Consider the following 27528-nt stretch of genomic DNA (forward strand, 5'->3'; position numbering starts at 1 on the left):
GTGGACGAGAAAATACATTTGAAAATAGTTTCAAAAAAGTTAAATAAAGATCGAAAGCAATGTTGTATGACTGTAAGTAAGGAAAAAAAATCACGACTTCAATAATATTACTTGATTTTTAAAATTTTAAGTAAAATAAAAATCAGGGAAATTTTTATTAAAAAAATATGAATTATTAGAAGACTAATAATCTAATTGCATATAAATAAAAAGATAACGACAAGTTGAGATTTATTTTGTTGGAAGAATCTTTATAATGTATACAATCGTCAGGGCCGATTAATTATTTAAATAAATAAAACATAATTATCCGTATTTTCTTCAATTTTATATAAAAGCTATATACGGAAACGGAAAGGGAAAAATCCCTCTCATTCGGGTCCTTGCTTCCTACCAAGGTTTCTTCTCTCCTCTTCTTGCTGATCTATGTATGCCCTTCATTTTCCTCATACTATATTCAGATCTAATTTTTATATGTTCTTGCATTTCTGTTGAATCGAGATTCATGTTCTTTTCGGGATAAATTTCTTTACCTATCTGAATCGATTTGCTCTCGCTTTCTATTTTCAGATTCGCATCTCTTCTTTGCCTTGATTCCAATCCTTCAATTTCTTGTCTTTGAGTTTTGTTTTTTTTATATGTTTACTTGTTTCGGTTTCATAAGAACATATCTTTATCAAGATTTCGAGGTGATTACAGATGTTGGGAACTTCTTTTGGAGTGCGAATTATAGATTTTTGTGTTTTTTGGCTTTGAGTGTTTTGTTTTCTTTTGTTCCCTAATTTTTGGGGTTGTGCTAGTTAGTTCATTATCCTTGAAGTTCTTTTCCCCGGCTTATATCGTCTTACTTTGGATATCGTCTAGTGCATATGTTAGTAGTTTCTGTGTTCAACCTACTGTTCAATCGCTAGGTAATTATCGACTGATAGATTGTATTTGACATCGGTATCTTTTTCTTTCGTTATAAATTTTGAAGGGAGCAGTTTCTACCATTTAATTTTCTTTTTATCCAGTGTTGCGGATGGTTGAACTTTCACGGTACAAATTTCATTTTAATAGTTTTAGTAAACACACTTCGCGAGGGTATTTTATCTTCAAATACCACATTCATGCAGTTTACAATTTTTGTGACGGCTCTTCATTATCGATTAATATATTCTGTACAATTACATTGTTTTTCCTCATCTGTAATTTGGTCTCACCATCACTTGGGCTCCCAATTACTTGATCTTGTTTATGCATTAAGCTTGTTGCAGAAGATTTTGTGCCACTGCCAAATCGGTCCTTAACAAAACTGTGGTTGAGAATGAAAATTGATTTATATTCCCTTCCCTTTTTCCATCACTTATCTCCTCATCTATTGTTAATCTGGTGTTTGAAGTGTATCTTTCAGATAGAAGTGATTGACTCTCGGGAAAAAAAAAATGTTAAAAGTGATTGACACTGGATAGACTTCAGTCAGCTCTGCTACTTCTGTTGTCTTAAGCAAATGATCGTCTATATTATTTTCTATGTGCAGTTGGCTTTTACTTAATTGAAAATTGAAAATATAGTTTTTTTCCCAATATTGGAAAAGGATCTCTGTAGTAATGCATATTCTGCAGAAGTGTTTGAACTTCAAGCTTTTCAAAAGAAGCCTAATAAGTATTTTTATTTAGAGTTGTTTTTCATGACTATTGTCCTGTAGATTTAGATTCTTTATTTAATTTTGGCTTCAAACAACATGCAAATACCGTTGGGTTTAGATATTTTGGGAGCTCATTGGTCCAAGTTTTTGAATTAAATGCATAGCAAGTAAAGAACCCCAGTATGTCTTGATCGCTATTTTATAACGCCTGAGCAAACTATGCTCTTTTGTTCCTGGCTGTAGGTGTGGTGCCTCACATTGTTCACAATTATTGCTTTATTACACCATTTGTTGTTAAACTAGGGTTAAATTGAGTCAAGAAAAGGAAAATCAATACTGTTAGTTCATGTTCTTCATTTGTCTCTTACTTGATTCTCCTTCTCTCTAATAGATTTGGTAGAAAAATGGTGATGAGACCCAAGAGGAAGATTTAGAGGGCAGTGATTTGAATGGTGTGGCAAATGGGAGTGGGATAGTGATGTTACGTCTTTAACTTTCGGATTTTTAGATGTTATTTTGTAGCTGTAAGTCTAATAAAGTGGCAAAGAGAAAGACTTGTATTTGAGCTCTTTTAGCTATTTATATTTATATTTGCTCTTGATGACCAGTGATCTGTAGGTTTGGGTTCTTTACCTTTTTTTATTTTATTCAGTTAGTACATAACTCAGTTGAATCCTAATAACTTGGGAGCTCATTGGTCTATTAAAGTGGAAAACTGTCCACTTAGCCGAGCTGAACAAATTAGGCATTCACAACCTCCCTTGAAGGTAGTAGGGTTGTGGAACCCCTACTCTTACTAAAATAAATAATATGGGAAACTGAAGCGGTGAAAACATTTTGGTCTATTACAATCTACTGGATTTTCTCCTATTACTTATTTGGATTTTCAGCTAAAAAGTAGGTAAATGATTCTACTTTAGAGTCTCATCTTCTCTTTCCTTAGTAGAACTCTGTAATAAATTAATGGCATATTGTATGTTTTCTCTTTTCCCTCCTTTCCTTTCTATTAGTATTTCTTGACATTTTTGTCTCTGGCTTTTTTAGCTTCTTGATATCTTTCTGCTCCAATTTTTTTGGTAATAATATTTGTGATCTTGAGCGAATTTGTTTGACATGGGAATTTCTTTGCAGGTATTAGTATAAGAAATGGAGTTGGACAGCATTAAAGATGCATTTGATCGTGTGACGAAGAAGCAGAAATTATCTTCTTCCAAAAGTCATGAAGTAGTTGATCAAATTCATCTGGAACTGGAGCAGGTGCTACAAAAAATACAGTTGGCTGATAATCCTGAATGTCCAGTTGATCTGAAGTCGGTTTTTTCTGAACTCAAAACTAAATTAAAAGATATTGCCCCACTCACTCAGCTTGAAAGCACGCAGAAGGAGTTGAATACCGCTCTGACCAAGTATCCAAAGCTTGTTGAGAAATCTTTCAATCCAGATATATCGAAAGCTTATAGAAATGTTGATTTTGATAGGCATACTGTTAACCAGATTATTGCTAGTCATTTCTATCGTCAGGGTATGTTTGAACTTGGTGACTGCTTTATTAGTGAGGCTGGCGAATCAGAATCTGCTGCCTCGATGAGATCTCCATTTCAGGAAATGTATCAGATCCTTGAAGCCATGAAGTCCCGGAATCTAGACCCAGCTCTGAACTGGGCACTGAATAACTCAAATAAACTTAATGAATGTGGTTCAGATCTTTTGCTCAAACTTCATAGCATGCAGTTCATGGAGATTCTACAGAATGGAGATAGACATGACGCTTTGAAGTATGCTAGGACGTACCTGGCCCCTCTTGCATCAAACCACCTGGCTGAACTTCAGAAGCTTATGGCTTGCCTCTTGTGGACTGGAAGGCTTGATTGCTCCCCATATTCCCAATCACAATTATTGTCAGTAACCAATTGGGAAAAAGTTGCTGAGGAGCTTATAAGACAGTTCTGCAATTTTCTTGGTCAGTCCTACGAGAGCCCATTGGGCGTAACAGTTGCAGCAGGGGTCCAGGGCTTGCCTCCCCTCTTGAAATTTATGAATGTCATGGCTGGGAAGAAACAGGAATGGCAATCTATGAAGCAGTTGCCTGTGCCGGTGGAGTTGGGCAGAGAATTTCAGTTCCATTCCATCTTTGTTTGTCCGGTGTCAAAGGAACAGTCAACTGAAGAAAATCCACCAATGTTGATGCTGTGTGGACATGTCCTCTGTAAGCAGTCTATCATGAAGATGTCTAAAAACAGCACAAAATCGTTTAAGTGCCCGTATTGTCCAACAGACATCGATGCTACACGGTGTAGGCAATTGTACTTTTGACACATACACAAAAGTCATGGTTAATGTTGTATGAAACTTCCTCTCTTCAACTGAACCGATATTTGCTGGATTTAGTTGTATGGTGTAACAAAGGGGGTGTGAAATGGGGGGAAATGATGGTCAGTTGTGTACTGTTTGTTGCTGTATTGGTTGTAAATACATATTCTTTCTACATGTTGGGAATTTAGAGCAACTCACTCCACAGACATCTTTTAAGTTTGGTAGATTTACAGCATGGGAGTTTGCTTAGCTGCTTCTGGAGCTCATCTCCTATCAAATAAATATATTTTCTCCATTTTTCTTTCTTACAAAGTATAATTGAGATCAGGGAAGCATGAGCACTAATCTTAGATAATTAGATTTTTATCAATTGAGACATTTATATATCAGCTCTTGGGTGTTTTTGTGGCCTTTTCTTCAGGTGTTGGTTTGGCCATGGGCCTAATTTCATAATCATTCGGCCTTGACGATGGCGATGGTGGATTTGAGGTTAGACCATTACAGATCCATGCTCCCAATAAACCCCACTATTCCAAGCAGAACACATCCGAGGAGAATATTGAAGGTGAGTTCATAATAGTACTTTCAAGTGAAGGAATTTTTTTTATCAATACTTTTGAAGAAAGAGCTTATCTTCTAGTAATGTTTTGGAGTACTTTTTTAAACTTTTATAGGTTCTTACCAACCAAAAGTCTAAAACCAATTGCCACTGTTTTGAAAGTTATGTCAAACCGATCATTCTTCTCTTACCTGTGTATATTGAAAAGTTCATACATTTCTTTGAAATCTATAGCCAATGATGTTACTTGTTCCTCTACTATTGTATATTCTGAACAGAATGATTCATGTGACATACCATAGAGGTAGGACACATGAAAATTGGAAGAAAAAAATGAAATACTCGGAGTAAAATTTACTTCCTGATTACCAACTTTTACATCTTCTCATCTTATTGTGTCTCATAAAATGGAGACCTTGTCTGCGCCCACAGACGTAGGGATGATGATGATGGAGCACTCTCCCCATTTTTTATTTGTATAAATAGAATGGGCAGTGAGCACTAAGGGGGATGTCGATACCCACACACACACTACTCTTATTATTGAATTATTCACAGACATGATTCATGCTCCTTCAGCCAATGCATTATCAAAACTAAAGCAAAGCAGCTTAAACCACTCATCATAATTGGTTCCAAAAGTCTGCGCAAATTAAGGAGGAGGTCATTGCCCTCCAAAAAGCGCAGTAAAGAAACCCTCAGGAAATGAAAGCTTAGAAAAGCCTCCCCTCTCAGCCCAATCCTTTTCTTACCTTCCCTCCTTTTTTTAGTTTTGAAGAGCCGTTGAAAAGGCATTTTTTTTCCCCATTATGTGTTGAGTTTTGTGCTGGCCTTGATATCAAAGATATTCAGTCCCTCCCTGTGATTTGTTTAAAAAGTGGGACTGGGAATGTTTTTGACGGTGGAGTGGGAATCTTTCTCTAGAATTTATTCATCTCTAAGCCTATAATAGTACGAAGATTCTTTCTTATAATAATGCTTGCAGTTTAATCTGGCTATTGAAGTCGTAGACCAAGAGCCTTAGACCTTACTGATTCATTATTTTTCTCCTCGAACAGGCTCATATCATCCCTATAAACTTGTGGGGTTGTACCTTGAAGATCAAAACTCCCCTCTCGACCTAACAGGCTAATGCCATCCCTAAAAATCTGGCTTTTTTTCCCCTCCTTTTGTGTATTTCTCATATTTGTAGCAGAAAGCTCTTACTAACCCAACTATAGGTAAGTCCTTTCCCGACCATGGTGAATTTCCATTTGAAATATGGTCGAGTTGGAGATGGAAATAATTAATTTTCTGAATCAACTTTTAATAATAGGGATGGGGAATAGTTTATTTGCCTTGTTCTGTACTCCTGTCCATTTCACTTATCCCATAGCAAGTCTTTGTTAAGTTTATATATATACATGTTATTTAAGTAATGGGTAGTAAAAATCAAGAAAAATGGTTGGGTTTGACAGGGGAAAAGAAATGAAGACTCCAGAAAAGAAGGGGATCAGCTTTTATATTGTATTTTGGTCTCAAATCCCTCTTTCGGTCTCTTCTGAAAGATGTGAAACAGATTTAGATACAGCACTTTCATTTTCTTCTACTTCTTCTCTCTCTACTGATGATGTTTGAGGCTATCCAGAGTGTGTTTCCTTTTCTTCTTTTTTGACATTTGACAGATTAAAGAAATGGTAGTGCGCCACATGTGAGATAGTGAGGCCAAGATATTGATATCCAAATATCAATCCATTCATATATATGATATGCCTTTAGACAATATCATATCAATCACTTCCAAATCCAAATGCTGTATAGTGTAAGCAAATACTTTGCTTTGCTTCATTATTATGCCAAGCAAATACCCTTTTTGATTAATATAAACCCTTCTCATCACCCTTCCAACTAATCCCAAATTCTTAAATGCTCCGAAAACAAATCCAGTTTCAAGGAAAGAGTTCTTCAAGTTTCCAAACAAACGTACAAAACTTGAGATGCTGGAAGTTCATTTGATAATATAATAGCTTTTTATCATATCTTCAAATTTTTACAAGACTCCTCCATAGGAGAGGGAGAGAGAAACGATGGGGAATATTGTAAGGAGGAAGAAACAAACAGAATGGGGCAGCCTGAGTTTTTTCGATACACTTTGGTTTCAAAATAATGCAATTTCTTCTGGTAACTCAATCCATCACCTCTCTCTTCTTTGTTGGTCCCCTTTTTTACTCCCACTTTACTGCTCCTTTCCTCTGCCAATGCCCAAAATAAAAATAAAAAAAGAAATAAAAAGAAAAGGAAAAAAATTAAATAAAAAAAAAAGAGGGAAAAGGGCCAAGCCGTCTTGTACTCTTGTCCATATTCTAGGCCCGGGCCCATTCCCACTAGTCCAATCATAATTTTTTTTTATTATTTTTTTATTTCCAAGAATGATTTATGATTTTTTTATTATTGTTTTGATTTTGAATTAAAATCTGGCATCTTCGAAGCCGTGCAAATCGCTGACTCTGTTCATCGACTTCCTCATAATCGCTACTTTAGCTAGTCTTTCGGCGGCACGCCAAGCCGATGTCGGCGTAAGTGGCTCATACTTTTCGTCTACTCGGCTTCCATCTCGTCCTCCCATGATGTTCTGGTTCTGCCTTTGGCTTTGCATATGTACCTGTTTTCGGCGGCTCAGTGCGGCTGACTCGGCGTCCAAGCCTTTTAAGTATTCGCTAGCTGATGTGGAGCCGGATTGTTTCATAAGCAAGGCTCGAGCCGATGACAGCAAGTGTTGAGCTGACGAGAAATCATGGTGTTCCATCAACCGCTGCGATTCCGCTACAGCTCGGATCGTGACGTGGAGATTCCTCAACCGTTCGATGTTGGAGCCGGATGATCGGACGGCCCGCGGCCTGGGTACTGGGATTACTTGTTTAGAACAAATAAGGCCTTGAGATTGTGATGACGTGTCCCTGAACGTGGATCGTACGGACAATAAGGGGCAAGACCCTAGCGACGAAACTGGCACTTTCAATTCCACTAGCATTTCTCGGACTTCTTCAGAAGCGAGATCCCCGATCCGGATTGAACCGGGTTCGAGAGCTGTCGGGCGAGTGGAGAGGGAATAGACCGCTGCAATCTCGGCCGGAGATGAACCGGATACGAACCCGAGTTGGAGTCTGAGATCTTGTACCACCACGCTCAACAAGCCGCTAACACATTTTGCCAACGCGTCTTCCGGCGGCGCGGGGCCATCACCGAAGGAAATGGCGTGAACGGGAATCTCAAGGTGCGAGAAGCGCGTGGAGCACACGACCGGAGCCGATCGTTTGCTATTGCCGGAGTAAGAAGCTCCGACAAGGTCATCTTGTCCGTCGGAAATGAGGATGATACTGGCGGCGGGATTCCTCTCACGCCTATCTTCGAGAACTTTCGCTGCCTTCTTGATTGCGTCGTTAACACACGCTCCTTGGCCAACTTCGCAGAGCAAATCGACGATTCGACGCGCCGATAGGCGGCCACTGGATGTCATTCTCCGTAGAGACAACAACCGTTTGGAACTGGAAGAGAACGCCACAATCGAGAGGCGATCCGAGCAACTTAGCGAAGAAAGAATCAACCGCATGGTGCGTTTAACCATCTGGAGTTTGACGCTGTTCGCGCTCGCACTAACATCTAAAACGGTTACCAAATCAATCGGCGGACGAAGGTTCCGATTGGTCGGCGAAGACGACGTCGTTACGGATCTTGCCGGCGCCTTCACCTTCAATACCACCGCATAGGTCTCATAGCTCCGACCGGCTGCGACCACCGCCGCCTCAGGCAATAAACTCACTTCTACATTTTTCACAATGTTACGTAATCTCGGAGACGCTAATAGTGCAGATTTAGCAAAGAAACCTTGAAACTCAACTGCGCTATCCTGCTCTTCATCGTCTTCGTTTTCGTCCGATTCCGGTATTGGATTGAATCGACCACCGGAAGTTGGGGACATCAAAGGCTCGTCATCGTTGTAAACTTTCAGCGGCTTCGATTTCATCTCTCCGACTTTGATCGGTTGGACTCCTCTCGTCTTCTCCGTGTGGATTGATTGATTCCGAGGGTTCTGATTATCAAGCAACGGAGCATCGTTCCATAGGGAGCTGCAAACAGGACAAGCCACAGTCCGATGCTTCTTGATGTGCGCAGAGATGCAAGGAAAGTGAAACGAGTGGGAGCATTCCGACGTGAAAATGGCGGTTCCTTGTCCTCTTTTCACGCTTTGCAAGCAGATTCCACACCTACTCTGCAAAATGAAAGCGAGAGAAGTTGAGTGAATTAGACACAATTTCATCGAACCCTAAGAACAGAGCATATCAGAGAGATACAGAACAGGTGAATTACCTTAGACAGCCGCAATCCAGCTTTAACGAAGGAGAAACTAGAAGGGGATTTGGGCGAAGAAGGGTTCGAAAACTGAAAGAATCTGGAGCCACTGCTTTTCTTCTGGTTAAGATTGGGCGTGGATGAATCTGCAGAATCAGTAGCAACAGAGGTTCTGCAGCGGAGACCGAGGCCCGGCGGCTCCGGCTGCGAGCGAGGCGTTGATGGGTTAGAGAAAAACCCAAATTTAGAGGTGGTGATTCGTGGGGTTTGGGCTTCATTGGTGTCCGTATGCTTAGGAATGGAAGTGCAAAACGCTCTTCTCCAACCCGTCATTGTAAGCGAAGAAACAGAATCCAGAGAAAAGCTGAAGAACAAACTAAGAAGGTAGAAGAAATTGCAGAAAGGTTGTTGCAAAGAAGAAGACGAAGAAGAAGAAGAAAATGGATAGCATATTATATTTCTTGTTCTGTGATTTCTCTATATGTTCTAAGTCGCCGATGCTGCAATCAAAGGAGAGGCCCTGCAATCAAAAGCCCACACTGTTGCTTCCAAATTCAAACTCTCTCTCTCTCTCTCTCTCTCCAAACTCTGCCGGTTACCGCCTATTATTACAGGTCAACGCGCTCGGTTCTAATTGTTATTTAGTATTATATTAAATAATTAACATATTATAATTTATACCCATTTTAGTTTGCAGTAATATATATATATATATATTAAATATAATTAAACTTTAGGAAATAGTTTGATTTGACATTTGATGCAACTTTTTTTTCCCTATTATGAACGATAAGAATAAATCTGGTTACATAATTTTTTAAAATTACTTTAAAAGACACGAAATTAAAAATAAATAAAAAATAAAAAAAAGCCCATTATATTGCACGTTTAAGTTCATTAATTTGATGAGATCTTCCAGATTTTGTTTTCCATTCATAATTTATTTTTGGCTTTTTTGAGTTTGCTGCTTCCCTCTTTAATTATTGATTTTACACAACTTTTTGGCTTTTTTTGGTTTTATACCGTTTTTAATTGTTCTTTTAAAAAGATAATGACAACTTTTTTAAAATTAAAAAAGAAAAAAAAAACCATTTGGTAAAACAAAAAATTAATTACTAATTTAAAAAAGCAAAAATGTTAGTCATAAAAATGAAATAGAAGCAATTTGGTAGAGTTTAGGGGGGATGTTGACTCATTGGATTGAGTTCACATGATTTCCAAACTCCAATGCTCATTAATTATAAAATATGAAAGAGAGATATTCGTCAATTTCCCAATTTTGACTTATTATTATTAAACCCCAAAACCTCAATTTCTTTTAAAATAAATTGATAGAGATCCACAATGTTTATTAAACAAAATAGCTTGATTTTCAAGCCACTTTCCAATATATTATTTTATTATATCATATATATATATATATATATTTGTGGTGGCTTCAGTAATGGGGTATTGCAAACTTAGGTGAAGCATTAATGTGAATCCGCCATTATTGAGTTGACGCCTCTCTCTCTCTCTCTCTGTGTGTGTCCACATTTATATGAATTATTCATTCCAATCCAATTCAATTATTCCATTTTATAAGAATTTAATTAGTTACTAAGTAAATAAAATATATATGCATTAAAATTTACGAGTAGAGAGAGAAAGAGAATGGGTTTGATTAAAATTTGTGGGGGGTAACATGGAGTACTTATTGCTGTCCCATTATTGGTAGCAAAACCCTTCTTATACCTTACTTTTTTTATTTTTTATTTCTATAAAACCCTTTTTCTTTTATTTATTTATTTATTTAAATTTGGAGGAGATGAAATCGCAGCCGTGGATCTTAGAGTATTACGGAGTTCAAGAAGATAATTACCCACGATCCACTAGTAACGGAACGGACGGTAAACGGGTCGGTGGGTGACGGTAAAAAAATATATAAATAAATAAAAAAGCGAGGGTAATTAGTGGAAAATAATTAGGGTTTGTGTTAATATTGGGAAATGGGGTTCGTGTGGATCCTCACCTCGCGGTTTGATTGTGTTTCCAGAGAGTGACCGGTTACCGGTTACCGGCTGTGGGTAAATGACGTGGCGTCTGTTGGGATCTGCCTTTTTCTCTCTCTCTAATGATTACACTTTTAATCCATGCATGAGATGAACTCGTGCGTACGGATTGACAGCGAGCTCTTAGCTTGCCTTTCAAACATTCATTTCATCAATTTTTTTGTTTCATTCACTAATTTAAGTGTTGGTTTAATTTTCATGGTTAGGTTATTACGTTAAATTTCATAAATTATTATTATTACATTATTCTCCATCCAAAATTTATTAATTTTGTTAATATGTGATCATTATTTAATGGAAGAATATTGGTATTTATCGAAATTATAATTTCATACGAAAAAAATAGTTAAAATATCATGTAATTTATAAATTATATAAACAATGAGAACGAAATTACATATTTAACCTAATTAACTCTTTATTATTAATAACTTTAGTTTAATCGAGTAAATTGAGACCTATATGTGAACAAATGAGATAAAATGAAGCTTAAATCAACCTCCATTAATTTTAGAAAAAATTAAAATCGTATTGAATATTAATATATATATATATATTTATTTATTTATTGATAATTTAACTATAAAAAAAAACAGGGAGCTAGCAGTTGTCCTCTTCTAATAATAGACTGAAACCCGTACTTGTAACAGTAATTGTACCGTAAAAAAATGAAGTACTTCTTTAAATGCCTATTTGAGTTTGGCATTAAAAGTTAAAACTAAAGCCTAATAAATTATTAACTCATTTTCTCCATGTTTTACAAATTTTATAGTTTAACATATTTTTAATTGAAAGCAATTATTTATTTTTCTTTTTGGGGTTTTTAGGGTAAATCAATAATAAATGAGAAAAAAGGGCAACGGGCAGGGTTTAGAGTTCAATTATTTGCACTCAACGTGAAATTGGGGCAGCACGTGATTGATGGAAATTCCGTGTCCACGTCCCTCCTATCAATCAATCAATGCTCTCATCTTTTTTTTTTTTTTTTTTTTTTTTTTTTTTAACGTCCCTACAAATTTGTCACGTTACATTTCAAAAAATTTATCTATTTATTCAATTCATTTTTTATAATTATTTCAACAACAAAAGATTTTACGAAAAAGAGGAACAAAAATTAAATTAATTTATTAATTTTATCATAGTTTAATAAGTTAATACATGTCACAGTATTCATATAATAATTCAAACGATTTTCAATATAAATTTTACATCTTAATTAAAAAAAATTACCCAAAATGGACCCACTTTAAGAAGGAATCTTAGCACCTATTTGAATGGCCCACAAGGGTTTTTGTCATCTCTATAAAACAATATTAAGAAGGTCAAATAAATATAAAAAGAAGTGGTTCCCAATCATTTTTAGGAACAATCCCTTCTTTTTTTAATTCATTATTTCCCTTTTTCCCCTTATTCTCTCTCTTTCTGAATTATGCCTATATTCATGTATTCATAGTTTAAAATATAAATTTTAATTTTTTTTAATATTTAAAACTTAAAATGCGAATAAGTATTGTTACATACTGGTCCTTAGCCTTACTGTTTGAAAATGCAAAAAATGTTTTGTTCCATTTTTTAATCAATATGTTATCCTAAAGACCCTTTTTTACGTTCTATGTTAACAGCTTAAAATAAATATTTTTAAAATTTTAAAATAAAATAAATCTATAAAAGTGGAGGGACCAAATGAAATTAAAGAGTAAGGGTGAGAAAAGAAAAAGAATAATATTAAAAGTGTTGTAAAAGGAAAAAAAAACGATTAATTAAGTGAAAGATAATTAATTTAAAAGGTAATTAAAAAGAAAAGAAAAGAAAAAAAATGATTTGATGTGGTTTGGAAAGAGGGCTAATAATCTGATTTGCATCCACAGAGATGTAAAAGCAGAAATAAAATCGATAAAAAAGAAAGGGAGCTAAGTCCACTCAACCAGTGGGATACAAAGCAAAATGCACCCACCCACCTCCTAATTATTAATCCTCTCAACATAAAATCACCATTAATTAATTATATATTAATTAATTCAAATGGATTTGATTTCCCACCAAATATCATTGCGATTCTTCCCACTTTCTTTTTAAAAAATTAATTAAATGCCTCTTTTCTTTTTCCTTTTTAATTAAAAAAAGAGCCCAATGAAGTGAATTGAAGCATATGATTCCAAGACAAATGGCAACCAGAATTTAAGTTGATTTTGATTATTAAATAAACAAAATCTCCACACAACACATGCGAGGATGGATCTTTCTTTAATTTTGTTCTTAATCCAACATTAAAATTTCATTAATGTTCATTTGTTCCTAAACCCATTTTTATTTATTTCTGTAATTTTCTAATTTGCTGCTTCCATGTTTCATGACACAATCCCTCCAACTATGCACTAAATTGTCAATATGCTTAGATTTTTTGGACCATAAGAATAATTTTTAATTGCTAGAAGGCTCAAAAGTACTGCAAATGAAGGTGGAGGAGGAATTTGAATAATGGTTTGGTAAAAAAATGTTGAGTTTTTGAGAAGCATATAACTCATAAATTTGGCTGCATTAGGCCCAAAACAGGGCATTAATAGTGTCATTAGCTTTTTGAGAAATTAAACCACTAACCTCTGTTACCTCTGGGAGAGACCAACAGGTTTTTGAGTGATTCCCATTATGATGTATGAATGGAGCTATAATCCAGAGTTTGAGATTAATCCTGACACGCCCAGAATCTGAAACAATGCAACACACTGACATTATCATAGTGCTTAAAAGATATGTTTGACTTACTTTTTTCTTAATTGAATGTATGAAGTTTGGAGTTGGTATACTAGATTTGTACAAAGTCCTAACCCATTTTATTGGATTCTGGACTTAATGATCTGTAAAGTTAATATGTAGTATACAAGGCGAAGTTCTTCTAATGAGATTATGTAGTTCGTGAGATCACTTATGGACTACACTTGTCGAACTCCGATCGAGCTAAGAGTGAGGGGCAGTAGGCTGTTTTTCTAATCAATCTTTAGCTGTCTCTTAATTACTAAATCAACATGCTCCAAGTTATAAAGAGTCTTTGTCTCGAGTTGAGCTGAGACATCATCTTATTTTCATAACGGGAGTGAGTGAACTACGAGACCAGACGACCAGACAAATGACTCTCTTACCTTTCAATGAATTCAAGCGGTAACTCCATGAATCCACTCAGAACCCCTCTACTTCGGAGCCGTTCATCCTCTCAACAAAATCTACACTTACAAAAAAAGTAGGTTCAGTTTCTCAACGTTCAATTAAGTCAGACATTCGTACAAAAATAAATATGAAGTAATATATGATGAGCAAGTGATTGATTATTCATAATTATAAAAAGGAAGAAGGTGGAGCAATTGAATGAAAGAAAATATCAGTATAAACTGCATTTACCATTGCATGATTACGAGGATGGTGATTTTCTATGGTTGTAGTTTGAGCATCTCTCAACATCAGAGACATGAAGAAATAAATGTAGAACAGCAACGTAGCCATTTCTTGCACCTACTTCAACAATGACAGGAGAAAAGATAAAGTTTACCATGTTTTTTCCTCGTCTACTTCTTTAATTTTTACTACAAAACAACGTTAAAAGATTTGAACTACTCACTTTTTCATAGAGACTAAATATATTCACTAGTTGACTAAATGAATGTTTAGCTAAATTGTTCTTTCAACAGAGGTATGTAAATAAAAAATGACTTTTAGCCCCTTTTTCCAAGGGTTTGTCTTTCCAGTTTCTGAAAGTATAAAAATTATTCACATCTACATTCAACAATTATTAATATTGTGATAGTTTTATTGAATAAATTTTTGGTAGGATGTGACCTAAAAAACATCTCATCTTTCTCAAGCAATCTTTATTTCACCAAGTTATTTGCATCTGATCTTCAAAAGAATTGCAAACTCAAGTTTCTCATCTTCAGACACTTTAAGAAACACATCGACATCAAGTGATTAAAAACAGCACACATTGTGGAGTCTCTATTGATTGACATGAAAGGTTAGCAAACAGGATGGGGTGGTGGGAAGAACGCGTGGAGCAGTGGCTGAGGAACACGAGAAACTTTCATGTACCTATTTGAATTGAAATATTGGATGGCCAAGTTTTGGTTTTGGAATGTCAAATCTTTGGTTTCTCTCTGTGAGCCATCAAGGGAATGTGGGGGCACATGGTGAAGAGAAGAAGAACAGAAGCCATTCAAAAATTATCATCTTTTTTTTTTTAAATGCTGCAGTGATGAGAGTACACATCGACGTTAATATGGGCATCAGAATTGTAGGGACTGTCCAAAAAAAAAAAAGCCTTAGGCCCTTGTTTTCCATCAAGGATTTTTCACAAACGTGTTTGCTTCATTATCTGTCCATTGCTAGGCGTCCTTGTCTGCAGTTTAATGTCTTTTTCTTCTGGTTTTTTCATGGAGCTTCTTTCTTGTATTGTGTTTTATTATTGCCATTTCCTTCTGCAACTTATATGGACAAAATGCTCCTCAAGTTGTTAGAGAGTTAGATCTCTAATTGATTAGATAGAACATCTATACCCATAGCCACCCATTTTCTAGGGTTGGGTCTGTTTCAAATGAACCTTACTATTTTCTGCTCATCAAGTTGTTCATCTTTGAGTTTGTAGGGTTGAGTAATTTATATGCTTTTGAAGTAACTATTTTGATATGTTTATGAACCATTTGTGTTGGATAAATTATGATTTCTTGTAATTTATGGTTTGAGTTTTAATTGAGAATAAGAACTTGTTTGAACACTACTTTTGTTTATTCTGTTCATAATGGTTACAAACAAAAAAGTTGAACCATATATGTTTGTTTTAGGCTAAAAATTATTTTCTTTTCAGGGTTTTTGAGACAAATGAATGAAAAGAGTTATAAAGAATAGTATAAAAAAGTAGCTATAAAAAATAACAAAAAGTATGCAGAAACATATAATACAGTAAAAGCGTCTCGAGGGAGAGAACAATATATTGAAAGTGATGTAGCTATTGAATAGGAATCAGTCCTATAAAATTATTGGGGAATTTTCTTTATAAAAAAGAGGAATAATATGTATCAAAATAGAATAATGAAATATACATCAAAGAAATTTTTAGGAAATTGGAGAACACGCATCAATTTTAACCTTAAAATTTTAATTTCAAACTTAATATCAATAATATTAAATTTTAATTTAAAACAATAAAAGATCAATTAACTAAAATCTTGCCCAAAAAATCAACCCTTAAAAGAAATCAATTCTGAAACCAAAATGCTCAAACTCAACGAAAAAAAATAAAGGAAAAGAAAATCAAAACTCAAACAAAACGCACTCAAAACAAGTTCAAGATTTAAAAGAAGAAAATAAAATTTTAAAGTTAAACTTGACTCACTAAAGTAATTAGAAAACAAAAGTGAAGAATCAAATTTCCCCATACCAAAGCAAGTTTCCAAACGTAGTTTAAAAAACTGAAATCAATAATGAGACATCCTCGTAAGTTCTGGGACACGTGATACCATTCAAATGTCAAAATCTTCCAAAACCTAGGAATATAACCACTCACGAATAAAGGTAAAAAAAATCAATACCACACAATAATGGAAGAATTCTACCTCAATAAGTCCTGTTGTGTCAGCATCTCCAGCCAAAATAATACTCGAACAGTACCCACTTGATACAAGTCGGAAGGATAAAAAAATCACTTCCACAGAGTCAAAATTACCATAATTAAAAGCTTTATGAACTAAAATATAACGCACCTTTGAGATGGGCACTGTTTCCCTGAAAAAGAAAGCTCCAACCGGTGGGCGTTGGGAAAGAGATTCAGAAATGGAGATTTCAATGGTAAACAACAAAAAGGCACCGTTCAATGTCTAAATAATTGAAAGAAATATATAATAGTTCATATAATCTAGAGCTAACAGGTCCCATCAAAAGACCCCATTCTTTTGTTCTTACTAACTTTAGAGGGCTTGCCATGATTTACACTGCACTAACTTATAACCAATAATTACAATTAAAGAATCAAATCCATGAAATTGTAATTGTTTATGATGCAGACTTGAACATTTTTAGGCAATTTCTAAAGGAAAAGGCCGAAAGGTAAACCAAATATGTTCTCATATATAATAGTCGAATCAAACAAAAAGGGAGATGGAGGGAAGCGTTGAGATGACATGTGATTAACATATAATCAGACCAAAAAGGTTGACATAGCAATATGATTGATACTATTACTACCACTCACACGGATACTATTTCAGATAAGTAAAACTAAATGCTTACTTATTCATTCAATGACAGTCCAGAGACCTAATCAAAGATGGAAAAAGTAAGATCTATCATAATTTGAAGTAACGAACTAAACCTGCATTTATTATAATTAACAGCAGAGTTACTCTCATAAATTCTATTCGCATGATGAGATTAGCAGATTACTATTGGACTAAGTTCTATACCAATCAGATATCTCAGATTGCAATGGAACTAATCACTTCACTGCCAAACAATGACAACCATAGCTAAATGGGTCCTCTTTGTTCTTACACAAAGCTAAAACTTCAAAGCAAGGGAAACTTGGCCAGTGAATTAAGCAGAAAATATCCGGTCTTCTAAACAAGTGCATTCAATAAATACAAATTATCTGAACGATAAGATTCATAGATAGTTCATCAGATCCACAAACACCAATTATCATAGTGACTAGATAATGGTTAATAGTAAAGGACAAAGACAAAAATAGATCAAAGAGGACAAATTTCAAGGAGTCAAAATATGAAAAAGGACAAGGTAAGCATCTGGACCACAAATGCCATCCAGCGCAGCACAAATATTCCAGTCATTTTCTAACTTGTTTTTAACTTTCACATCTCTCCTTCACACCACCACTCTGAACTTGGTAGAGGAGTCGTCACTTCAGCAATAGCTAAATCCTATTTTTGGTTTTCTCCATTGCTCTTGGGGCTACAGAAGAAAAGTGCAATTAATGAGTACCGTAACTTATCAACCACAATCTACAAGACGTGAGAACCAGACAACACCCACAGAAGTCAAACAACTAATAGTGGATGAAAAGACAAGGGGTCTAATACACGATGCAAACGAACAAGTTATACACATTAATTGGTCCTCGGCTTCTAGAGTTATGATCACCGAGGTCATGTTCTTCTCAAGTTACAGACATTGGAAGTATCTTCCATATGCATTACATATATATAAGGATCAAATTTCACCACTTTTATTGCAAAGAAATAAGAAATAAGAAATAAATGAAGGAGACCTTACAAAGAAATAAGAAATTATAGATACTTTCACTCCAATGGATATCTATAGCAATAGATTCCAATGCTCAAGTAACTCTGAGGGATAATAACGTGTTCAAAGTATATACAAACTATTGTCACATGAGATGATGGAAACCTCAGACCTAGAATAAGGAAGAAATAAGAATATATTTATTTGTTTCACTGCATAAATTAGTTGTTTAGTGCCACTTCTTTGTATCTCTTCTACCCCTCCTACTACTCACAAGCCCATAAAAAGAATGAAGTGATATTGATAGTCTCAACTACCCTTCCAATCAGATAATTGAGAAAACGGCAAAAATTTAGCCTACCTAGGGACTGAGTTCTGGCAGATAAAAATTATCGTACTGTGATAAATCAACTTACTACACTGTACCTAAGCCAATTGCATCAGAGCCCTTCATGATTTTCAGCCTTTTGCATGAATCAATGAACATCCTGCAATAAAAGTACATGAAATTATATGCAGAATACTTGGCCTGAATCTTGAAACATCATATAATACAATTGAATGCAATTAATGGTAGAAATGGATGATATTGTGATGGAGAAAAAAAGTAATTAAAAGGGCTAAATCCAGACAATCCTTTCTAGATATAAAGGGATGAAACTTCAAAAACATGTCCTGGTATCATCTAATTCAACATAGTATTCTTGTTACATTAACTAAAGAGCTTGCATTGACAGAAATAAGTGCGCCATTAAATGATTGAAGTCAACGAACTTACTCCCAGGGGATTTCGCCAACAAGCATCCAGTCACCATCCCTATCTTCGTATGTAAGCACATATTCAGATCCATGTAAATGATCCCTCAACTTGCTCTCACTTAGTATATCTCTCCCTGGAGCTCCATGGGATCCACACTGACCTGCACCACGAGATCCATAGAAAAACATGGTATTCTTGTTATTCAACATGACAATGTAGATCACAACCACCCATACTATCCATATTCTGAGTTTGACAACAGTAAAACATTAAATATTATTTTAGTCTCATGGTTAAAAAAAAAAAAAAAACTGGCATGCTACTAGGTTGAAAATAATTGGAGCTCACCTATAGTAAAACAGCTAAACATCTTCTCAAGAGCAGAAGATAATTCCTGATACGTAGAGTATGTTCTCAGATCAACCTTCCTCAAATATGGAGCACCCTCCATGCTCACCTTGACAAAAAGGGCACCTGAACCTGGTTTTCCATCAACCTCATCATTGTTTTTAGAGTTAGCGACCAATGAATTCTTGCGGAATGATTTAATAGGTGGCCAACCAACAACCTGCGCCCTGTAAGTAAAGGAGGAGAGTTGGCAATCTGTCATCAGGTGAACTCAAATGACTGCTTTCCTAGTTAATACCATAGTTCCTACTATCAAAATTTTGGGGACCCATCTACCACAACCAGTTTCATTTACCTTGAAGCTGGGGCGTTATTGTGGTCATTTGAAGCACCTTTATGGACATGGCCAGTTCCTTTAGTTTCACAAGGCCATTCCTGTAATCCCTTTAAGGGAAATTCTTTGGTTGCATTTGGCTGAGGTCCAGAAGGCCTTGACGATAGCATTGCATTTAGCCCTGAATTAGCATGAAATTTCCCTTGGCTCACAGGATATGAAGACTCAGGATCGGAACTGGCTGCATGAAACATCCAATTTCTTTCTGTGTAAAGGGGACCTTTCACCTCTGAGTACCCTTCCATGGTATCAGAGAAACCTCTTTTGTTGCCAGAAACAATATTTTTCTGTGAAACCACACTATACCCATCCTTCAAAGGGAGCAATTGAAATAGAGTTTTCTCATCAGGTTCTCCAGCGCTCATCAAGCTAAATTCCTGTTCTCTTTCAGGTGACATAGATCCAGGTAGACCAAGTCTCAATTCTGTAGCTTTTAAATTGAGATTTCTTTTGTTCTCCACGGACAAGTTTGACATGGCAGAGCTGTCCACTGAAGAACAGGGCGATAGCCGGAGGTAGTTGCGCTCTCTAAACTTGGCACCATTTTGGGAAAGACAGTCCATAGAAGGTGAAGCAGCCACTACAGGGACATTGCCATGAACCTCCTCTTCAGAATTGAGCAGTGGGAGTGACATTGGACTTCAAATATCTCGACGAGTCTAGGTTGATACAATATATTCAAACGATTCTATAGCCTGAAGTATGCAAATCCAGATCAACAGTACATAAAGATTAAAACTATATTAAAAAAGAAACTACGTAATTTTTAAGGCAAATAGGATCCAATTTCAACAGTTTAAAAGAACAAGGGCAAGCAATATTGAAATCGGCCAACAGCTATTCAAAATTAATGGATCACAGGATCAAGCTCCTTTCATCAGGATAAAAAGTCAAATATCCCTTTTAAACTAGCCAATAGCAACGATTATTAAAAAAAACTACAGAAGAATTTTATGATTCGAGAATCAACCGGCTAAAAACAGCATTTGATGAAGATGCTTTGACCCTGCATACACCGTAAAACTGGCTTCACTTTAACACCACTAAGTACCAGAACTGCATGGCTTGATTCAAAAAGAAAAGCAGAAAATAAAAACGAACCAAACAAAAAACAGAAACAGATACCAGCAGCTTCTGATCGCAATGAAATGTAAAAGGAAAGAAAATCAATAAACAGCCTGTAAAATACAACAAGCCGGCGCTTACCAGATGGAAAAAAAAAATACAACAAACTAGTAAATAAAACTTCTCTTATTTCCAGAAAAGTACAGGTAGTAATTTTGAACGCACTTATTTCAAGTAGAAGAATCTGAAATCAGCAACTGCTAAAACACCAGTAGTACGCTTAAAGTTCATTTTTCTTTTCATTTCATTAAAACAGTATGCTGGTGTCTTCAATATTCTGAGTTGCTCGACGCACAGAAAGACAGAGATTAACAGTTAAACTCATAAGAACACTGAAGAACTCACCTCCGAGCAAACAAGGAAAAAGAAGAAGAAAATGGATGCCAAACATAAGCAAGGCAAGCTCATTTGAAGCATAAAAAGAGAAGAATATAAGGAAGCAGGTGAAGGAAGAAGAAGAAAAAGAAGGAAGAAGACTATAGGAGTTACCTACAAGGAGTCGTAGATCAGAGGCGAAGATCGGGAGGGTGATTAATTTGCTGTCTGAACGAAAGAAAATTGCAGGAACCGCAGAGCGAGAGCGAGAGCGAGAGAGAGAGAGAGAGAGAGAGTTTAAGGGCCTTCCATTAAGCAGAAAGCAACAAAAGAGTATTGTGTGTTTGTTCCCCGAGAAACACGAAGCTCGGAAAATTAAAAAAGAGGGAAGGGGCAAACTCGAAAATAAGTCTTAAAACTCTGCCCCTTCTTTTTCCATTAATTTTGTCTATTTTTAGTTTGTCAGCATTAACGTACATGTTCATAATCATTATATCCAAAAAGTGTATATGTGGAATATATATATAATTCCCACCCAATTCTTTTCTTTTCTTTTCTTTTTTCTAAAAATAATATTTACAAAATATTAAAAGTAATATTAGAGTGTTAAAATGATATAAATATTTTTTTGAAAAAATAAAATAAATGTCATAGCTCAATAAAAAAATGCAGTTTTACTAAATTATACTAATGAAAATAATAAATGCTAAAGTAAAACCAAAGTCAAATTCATTATAAAATGTAACGAATATTAGGATTTATTTTTAAATGTAAAAAGAAAAGACAGGTGGACGGCTGAGATGGAGTGACTGTGTTGGAAGGTTCTTGATACCCGCAGAAATAAATCATAGAGTGTATCCTTTTGTATGCCGTGGTATGGCAGCAAAAATCATCTTCGAATCCTAAATTCAGGGGCGAGTCCTAAAATGCGCTTGTCCGCCTCAAAATCCCCACTTTACCCTTCTTCTCCCACCACCTTACAACTTTTCTTCTTCTTATTATTATTATTCATTTTAATCTCCATTATCATTATTAATTATATTATGGATGTTATTTTTATTACTAATTAACTATAATATTTCTCCATCCAATTTTGGAATTTTTGGTGACAATATTTACGTGACACGTGTTATAATTATATCCTATGTAAAAGCAAACAAAAAGGTGAGAATTGTAGCAATAAATTAAATTTCAGTGCTGCTTGGTAATTAATTAGGAGGGACAAAAAAAAAAAAAAAAAAAAAAAAGATAGTTTATGATTGATATTTATTGCCTCGCTGGACTGATATTTGTTAAATTTCGTATACCATTTTCTAAAAAGATATTGAATATCTTTACAATAATTAATAACATTTTTTAATCATAATGGCTCGCAGTTTCAAAACATTCATACAGTATATAACCAACAAATTCATTTATAAGTAAAAATAAGTATTCATAATTTATTTATTTTCGTCACAAACAAACAACTAAATTATTATTATCAAAGGTGTCCTAGAATTAAATTCACAAACTAAGCATATATTTTTGTAACATGATAGTATTTTTAAACGTAATAACATTTTTTTATAAAGATGGGGAAATGTAACCGCTCAAACCAACCGTTAGTAGATATTATTCTTCTTAAAATTTTAAAATGCATATGAAGAGAAGTTTTCATATCGTTATAAAAAAAATATTTCATTATCATTTCCAATCAATATGGAATCTCATGTTAAACTTTTTCTTAATCAATGTATTTTCTTTAAAATTGTGAGACCGACAACCATACGTAACACGTTGACGGGAGTAATGGAGCTATGAATGACATCAAAAGTGGTAGGAGAATGAAAATATAGTTGAATGGAAAATGGGTGGGAAGAGAGAGAAAGGGAAGGGCAAAAATGGAAGAAGAAAGGGGGAGAGTGCATTAAATGGAGAGAGGAGAAGGGGGGACAGAAGAAAACAGGGAAGCAAGAGGAAGAAACTTGCTGGGGGGACAATAAAGCGCTACTTTCAACTTCTTTTGCCGGTTCCTCACCCTTCACTTCTTCTTACCACAATCATCATTACCCATTTTACCCTCTCTCTTCTCTCTCTACTTAATTGCTTTTGTTTTTATTAATAATAAGACTGTTTAATAAATAAATAAATAAATAAGAGAGAGAGAGCAGAGCAGAGCTGGTCGGTGCTCCGGCATGGCATGATGAGCTTAGCTGCTACCGGTTTCCCACGCGTGTATCTCCCATACTTACAAACCTTCTTCCACGCTTCCCTCTCCTTCTCATCATCCTTCTCTTCACTCTTCAACTCTTAACCCCCCTTTTTCCTTTTCTGTCCTCCCCAAAATACCCTCTCTCTTTCCACCCCTAAACACTGCCGGCCCAATTCCAAAGCCCATTTCTTTATTTTTTTTTATTTTTTATTTTTTCAGTGCTTGGAAAACGGTGACATGGCAGGATGGTGGATGGTGGATGGTGGATGGTGACTACTGACATGAAAATCAAATTGGGCTTCTCTTCTCTACTCTGAACACCGACACCCTGGGGTCCACTTCTTACACACGTTTTTTACTTGTCCCCCCTCCCTCCCTCCCTCCCTCCACACGTGTCACGACAAATCAATATATTTTTTTTTTTATTTAATCATCTATTTGCGAAAATCAAACAAAATTATTAATATTTATTTATATAAAAAAATCTGATAAAATTATGTGTAACGTACTGCTATTATGGGCTGACCCATAAACTGCCCGTTGCCAGAATGTAGGAGGCTAAGCCCGAAGAAGTTGAGAACCCGTTTATTTTTATGAATGGGCCGCGGCCCGGCCCATTCTCTTCACCTCATCCTTCAGGAAAGAAGGGGAGGGAAAGTGTACGGAAAAAGACAATTTGTTTAAGTCAAAAAGAAAAAAAAATATATTTGAATTAATAAATGCACTAAATGTAATTGATATTTGTAAAAAAATATCCAAGAAAGGGTGCCGGCAGAAGAATTAATTCCACATATTCCCCTTGGTGGAAAGAAAAATGTCATTTGAGTTCTGACTTTTTATTTATTTTTTATTTTTTGGTGTTGATATTTAGAGTGGACCCTAAGCAGATCAAGGACTGTGGTCCTTTCGATAAAGCCACGGGCGAGAAGCATATGGGCCTTTGCCCAATCCTCATTTTTCAAACTTTGTAACTCCAAATTGCACGTTATTTTCTTTTCTTTCTTTTCCAAATATTCTCTCCCTATGAGGAAAACAACACTTTTTTTTCTCTCATTACGACAGCTTTTTATCCAAAACTATATGATTTCATGCATAGCCGTATAGAATATTACCAAGTATAGACCAACTCAACTGTGCGAGTACCAAATCATAAAAGGCAATGACAACCAGGATTATGTTTAAAGTGGACAAAGAGTATAGATAAGCTCTAACATCTTCTAGACTTTTACTCCTAAATTCCGAGTTGAATGGCTCAAATATTCTTATGAATCATCGGGTGTTCAAATATGGGTTGTGTAAGTCATGGTTTGATTAAATGGAAGAAAATGAAAAAAAGGGAATGGGAGAGGGTGAAATTGGAGGTAGAGCGAAGGGTCAGATATTGGGAGCCAACCCAGAGCGGCGTCTTTGTTCCCCAAGGGTGTGGCCCATTAGGCAGCAACAACAACTGGATACCCTTCGCCTTTCGCTTTCGTCCCTATCCTTTCCATGTCATGCCCATTCACAACAACTTGCCTCCTTCCCATTCACTTCCTTTTGGTACTCTTTTTTCGTTATGCCTACCAAACTCAAGACATTCAAGAACCCAAATTTCCTTCCCACTTTCTTCAAACAAATCCCAATTCCACACGCCACATATCTCAGTTCAAACCGAAGGAAAAAACCCAATCAAATCCTATCTTAAACATTCATTTTTCCATTGCATTTTCTACACAGATTCAAAGATTAAAGAACAAACACCTTTTTTCACTAACAAAATTGTGAGCGTCGAGTGCAGAAGGCTGGTGGGTGGGCTCCATTTCTTGTTCTCCTTCCTTTTTTTTTTTTTTTTTCCGTACTTAGCTGTACCTTTACAATGTACACATACTTTTCTTTGCTTTTCTTCCTCCACTTGGCTCTGTTTTCCATTATAAATTACCCAAGTGCGCTCCCATTTTCTCATTCCATTCTTCATTTTCTTCTCGATTTGGCATTTGGAGCTTTTTCCAATTTTCGTTTCTTGTTCTTTCTCCCAACACATGACACATTCCACATGGAGACTCCCGATTTCTCGCCGCCTCACGCCGACGCATCCAGACCCTCCTTAGGCTTTCCTCTCGGCACTGCTCTCCTCCTTCTCGTCATCTTCACCTTGAGCGGAATCTTCTCCTGCTGTTACCATTGGGATAAACTCAGATCCATCCGCCGTTCCGCTGCCCAAGCACTACATCACGATCATCATCTCCTCCCTTCGTCTCCATCCAAATCCAACTCTACTGCACTGGTAATTTTAATTCCGCTGCTTCTTCATCATTTCCTTTCTTTCTTTCGATTGTTTAAACGAGGAATTGATTTTTTGGAATAGGATTTGGAGAAGAATCAAAGAGAGAGCTTATCGGTGGTGATGCCTGGGGATTCGATTCCCAAATTCATCGCGATGCCGTGCCCTAGAGAGCCGCCTCGGCCGGAAATGATTCAGGTGAAAGTGGAGAAGCCGCCGAAACCGCCGCGAATCGCGATTCCTTTCTATTAGCAGATTCAGAATCACCATTGATTGATCTGTGTACATAGTAGAAGGAAATTAATTCTTTTTCAGTTTCATCTTTCATCTTCCCTCCGGAAATACAATTTCATCGGCTTCTAATTTCGTTATGTGTATATTACAACCAGTTTCGTCGCTAATTTAACATAATATTTCATCATTTTAATTCTCACATCTTAAAAAATACAAAATTAATTAATATCGGCATTAAGATGTTAAGAGATTAGTATTTGAAACTCTCGCCGTACATAATATTTTATTCTTAAAAATAAATATAAAATTTAAATTACTTACTTTTTAAAAGTGATTAATCAATTGAACTACATTCAATAAATACTAGTTGATTTTGTTTAGAACATTATTAAATCCCTAAATGTAAAATGAAATTACATTTCTGGGTATAAAATATAAATGTTATAAGAAGATAATTAAAAGAAAAAATTCTTAGAAGTAGCTGACTAAAATACAAGTTAAATAATTCATAATAATATCAATTTTTTTTAGATCTAGTGTTCCCGTTGATACACCGTTTGGTGTCTGACTCTGAAATTGTTGACACATCGCTTGGTGTTTGATTCTGATATCGTTAACACACTGTTTCGTATCTGACTCTAACACCATTTGTAACCGTTCAAATTAATTGCTAATATATATTGTCTTTTTTAGACTTTTTTTTCGAGGACTTCTCCTTAAAGTTATAAAACGCCTTAGCTATAGATAGGTTTTCACACCCTTATCATAAATATTTCATTCTCTCGGGTAAAAAAAAACTAAAAAATGGAAAATAAATTGTTAAAGAAGAAGAAAGCTTTATGGATATATCATTCTTATTAATTTTGATAGAACCAATAATATTAGCATACTTCAGCATCAAGTACAAGCAACCTGAAAATATTCCAAATCAGACAAGACAGACAGAACGAGATACCTTCTATTTCTTTTAATTTTAAAAAATCGTCAAATAAAAAGTTTAAAACATTGAATCTTCATTTTATTTAAAATTTTATAATTTCTTTTTACATCATATTTAAATATTTATGGAAATTAAAAAAAAAACTTTATTTAACAAAAATGTAAAACTGAATACCATGTGATTTAATTTAAATTAAAGCGTTTTAATGTTATTCAATTTAAAATTTTAATGGACTCGATTTTATTTAATTTAGTAAAACCTAAGAATTAAAATGAGGAGAATGAAATCTGGTACATTTTTTTATTATCAAATTAATTAAAAAAGTTTCAAGTCAGAAGTGCTCAATCATTAAGTCACGAAGTTTATGGATTAAATGGCCAAAATCAAAACAAAGACACTATAAACACATTAGTTGATATATATAAATACCAATTTATCGTTTCAAATCATTTGAACGAAGAAAGATCGTGACTGCAATTTTGTGGACATTTTTTTATCTTAAAATGAACGTTATGAAAGTATGCATACGATGGGATGAGATTATTGGACGTGGGAAAAAGGCATAGTTCAAAATGATGATAAACACTTACCCATCAATACATGAATAAAGAAAATATAGATAAACATCCAAATGAAAGCGATGTTCAAAATATTTTACAATAATTAAAATTATTATACAACTAATAAAATAAAAAATATTATTTTAAATATTCGACCAAATAAATTTATTTATAACAATTTTACGTTGGTAACCTTATAAAACATGTGGATGAAAATAAAAAAGTGAAAACGTGATTAGTAAAAAGTTAGATTTGAAAAGGGACAAACAGTAAAATCCAT

General features: G+C 35.1%; 4 protein-coding genes across 8 annotated transcripts; 2 read left to right on the top strand and 2 right to left on the bottom strand.

Moving 5' to 3' along the window:
• Positions 1-287: 287 nt before the first annotated feature.
• On the top strand, positions 288-4114 carry LOC111781478 (protein RMD5 homolog). 2 transcript variants are annotated; one of them, XM_023662093.2, is made up of 2 exons: positions 288-398; positions 2759-4114. In XM_023662093.2, the coding sequence occupies exon 2, from the start codon at positions 2774-2776 to the stop codon at positions 3938-3940; it is 1167 nt and encodes a 388-aa protein (XP_023517861.1). In that variant the 5' UTR covers positions 288-398; positions 2759-2773; the 3' UTR covers positions 3941-4114. The 2 variants fall into 2 exon arrangements, with proteins under 2 accessions (XP_023517861.1, XP_023517860.1); XM_023662092.2 differs by having other exon boundaries at positions 300-428.
• A 2371-nt stretch (positions 4115-6485) lies between these two features.
• On the bottom strand, positions 6486-9260 carry LOC111781807 (E3 ubiquitin-protein ligase WAVH1). The gene is made up of 2 exons (XM_023662513.2): positions 8847-9260; positions 6486-8748 (listed from the first exon to the last, which is right to left on the bottom strand). Exons 1-2 carry the CDS (start codon positions 9159-9161, stop codon positions 6946-6948), a joined length of 2118 nt encoding a protein of 705 aa, XP_023518281.2. The 5' UTR covers positions 9162-9260; the 3' UTR covers positions 6486-6945.
• An 8192-nt stretch (positions 9261-17452) lies between these two features.
• LOC111782247 (auxin-responsive protein IAA9) lies at positions 17453-21400 on the bottom strand. 4 transcript variants are annotated; one of them, XM_023663083.2, is made up of 6 exons: positions 21239-21400; positions 19582-20315; positions 19227-19453; positions 18897-19038; positions 18535-18606; positions 17453-17827 (listed from the first exon to the last, which is right to left on the bottom strand). In XM_023663083.2, exons 2-6 carry the CDS (start codon positions 20253-20255, stop codon positions 17797-17799), a joined length of 1146 nt encoding a protein of 381 aa, XP_023518851.2. In that variant the 5' UTR covers positions 20256-20315; positions 21239-21400; the 3' UTR covers positions 17453-17796. The 4 variants fall into 4 exon arrangements, with proteins under 4 accessions (XP_023518851.2, XP_023518853.2, XP_023518850.2 ...); XM_023663085.2 differs by having other exon boundaries at positions 18545-18606; positions 21235-21398; XM_023663082.2 differs by having other exon boundaries at positions 21235-21398.
• A 3841-nt stretch (positions 21401-25241) lies between these two features.
• LOC111781802 (uncharacterized protein At5g65660) lies at positions 25242-25880 on the top strand. The gene is made up of 2 exons (XM_023662508.2): positions 25242-25517; positions 25599-25880. Exons 1-2 carry the CDS (start codon positions 25287-25289, stop codon positions 25764-25766), a joined length of 399 nt encoding a protein of 132 aa, XP_023518276.2. The 5' UTR covers positions 25242-25286; the 3' UTR covers positions 25767-25880.
• Positions 25881-27528: the final 1648 nt, after the last annotated feature.

Source organism: Cucurbita pepo, chromosome 19, assembly GCF_057944985.1.
Source record: "Cucurbita pepo subsp. pepo isolate OVF chromosome 19, ASM5794498v1, whole genome shotgun sequence".
In the NCBI taxonomy this organism is placed as follows: domain Eukaryota; kingdom Viridiplantae; phylum Streptophyta; class Magnoliopsida; order Cucurbitales; family Cucurbitaceae; genus Cucurbita; species Cucurbita pepo.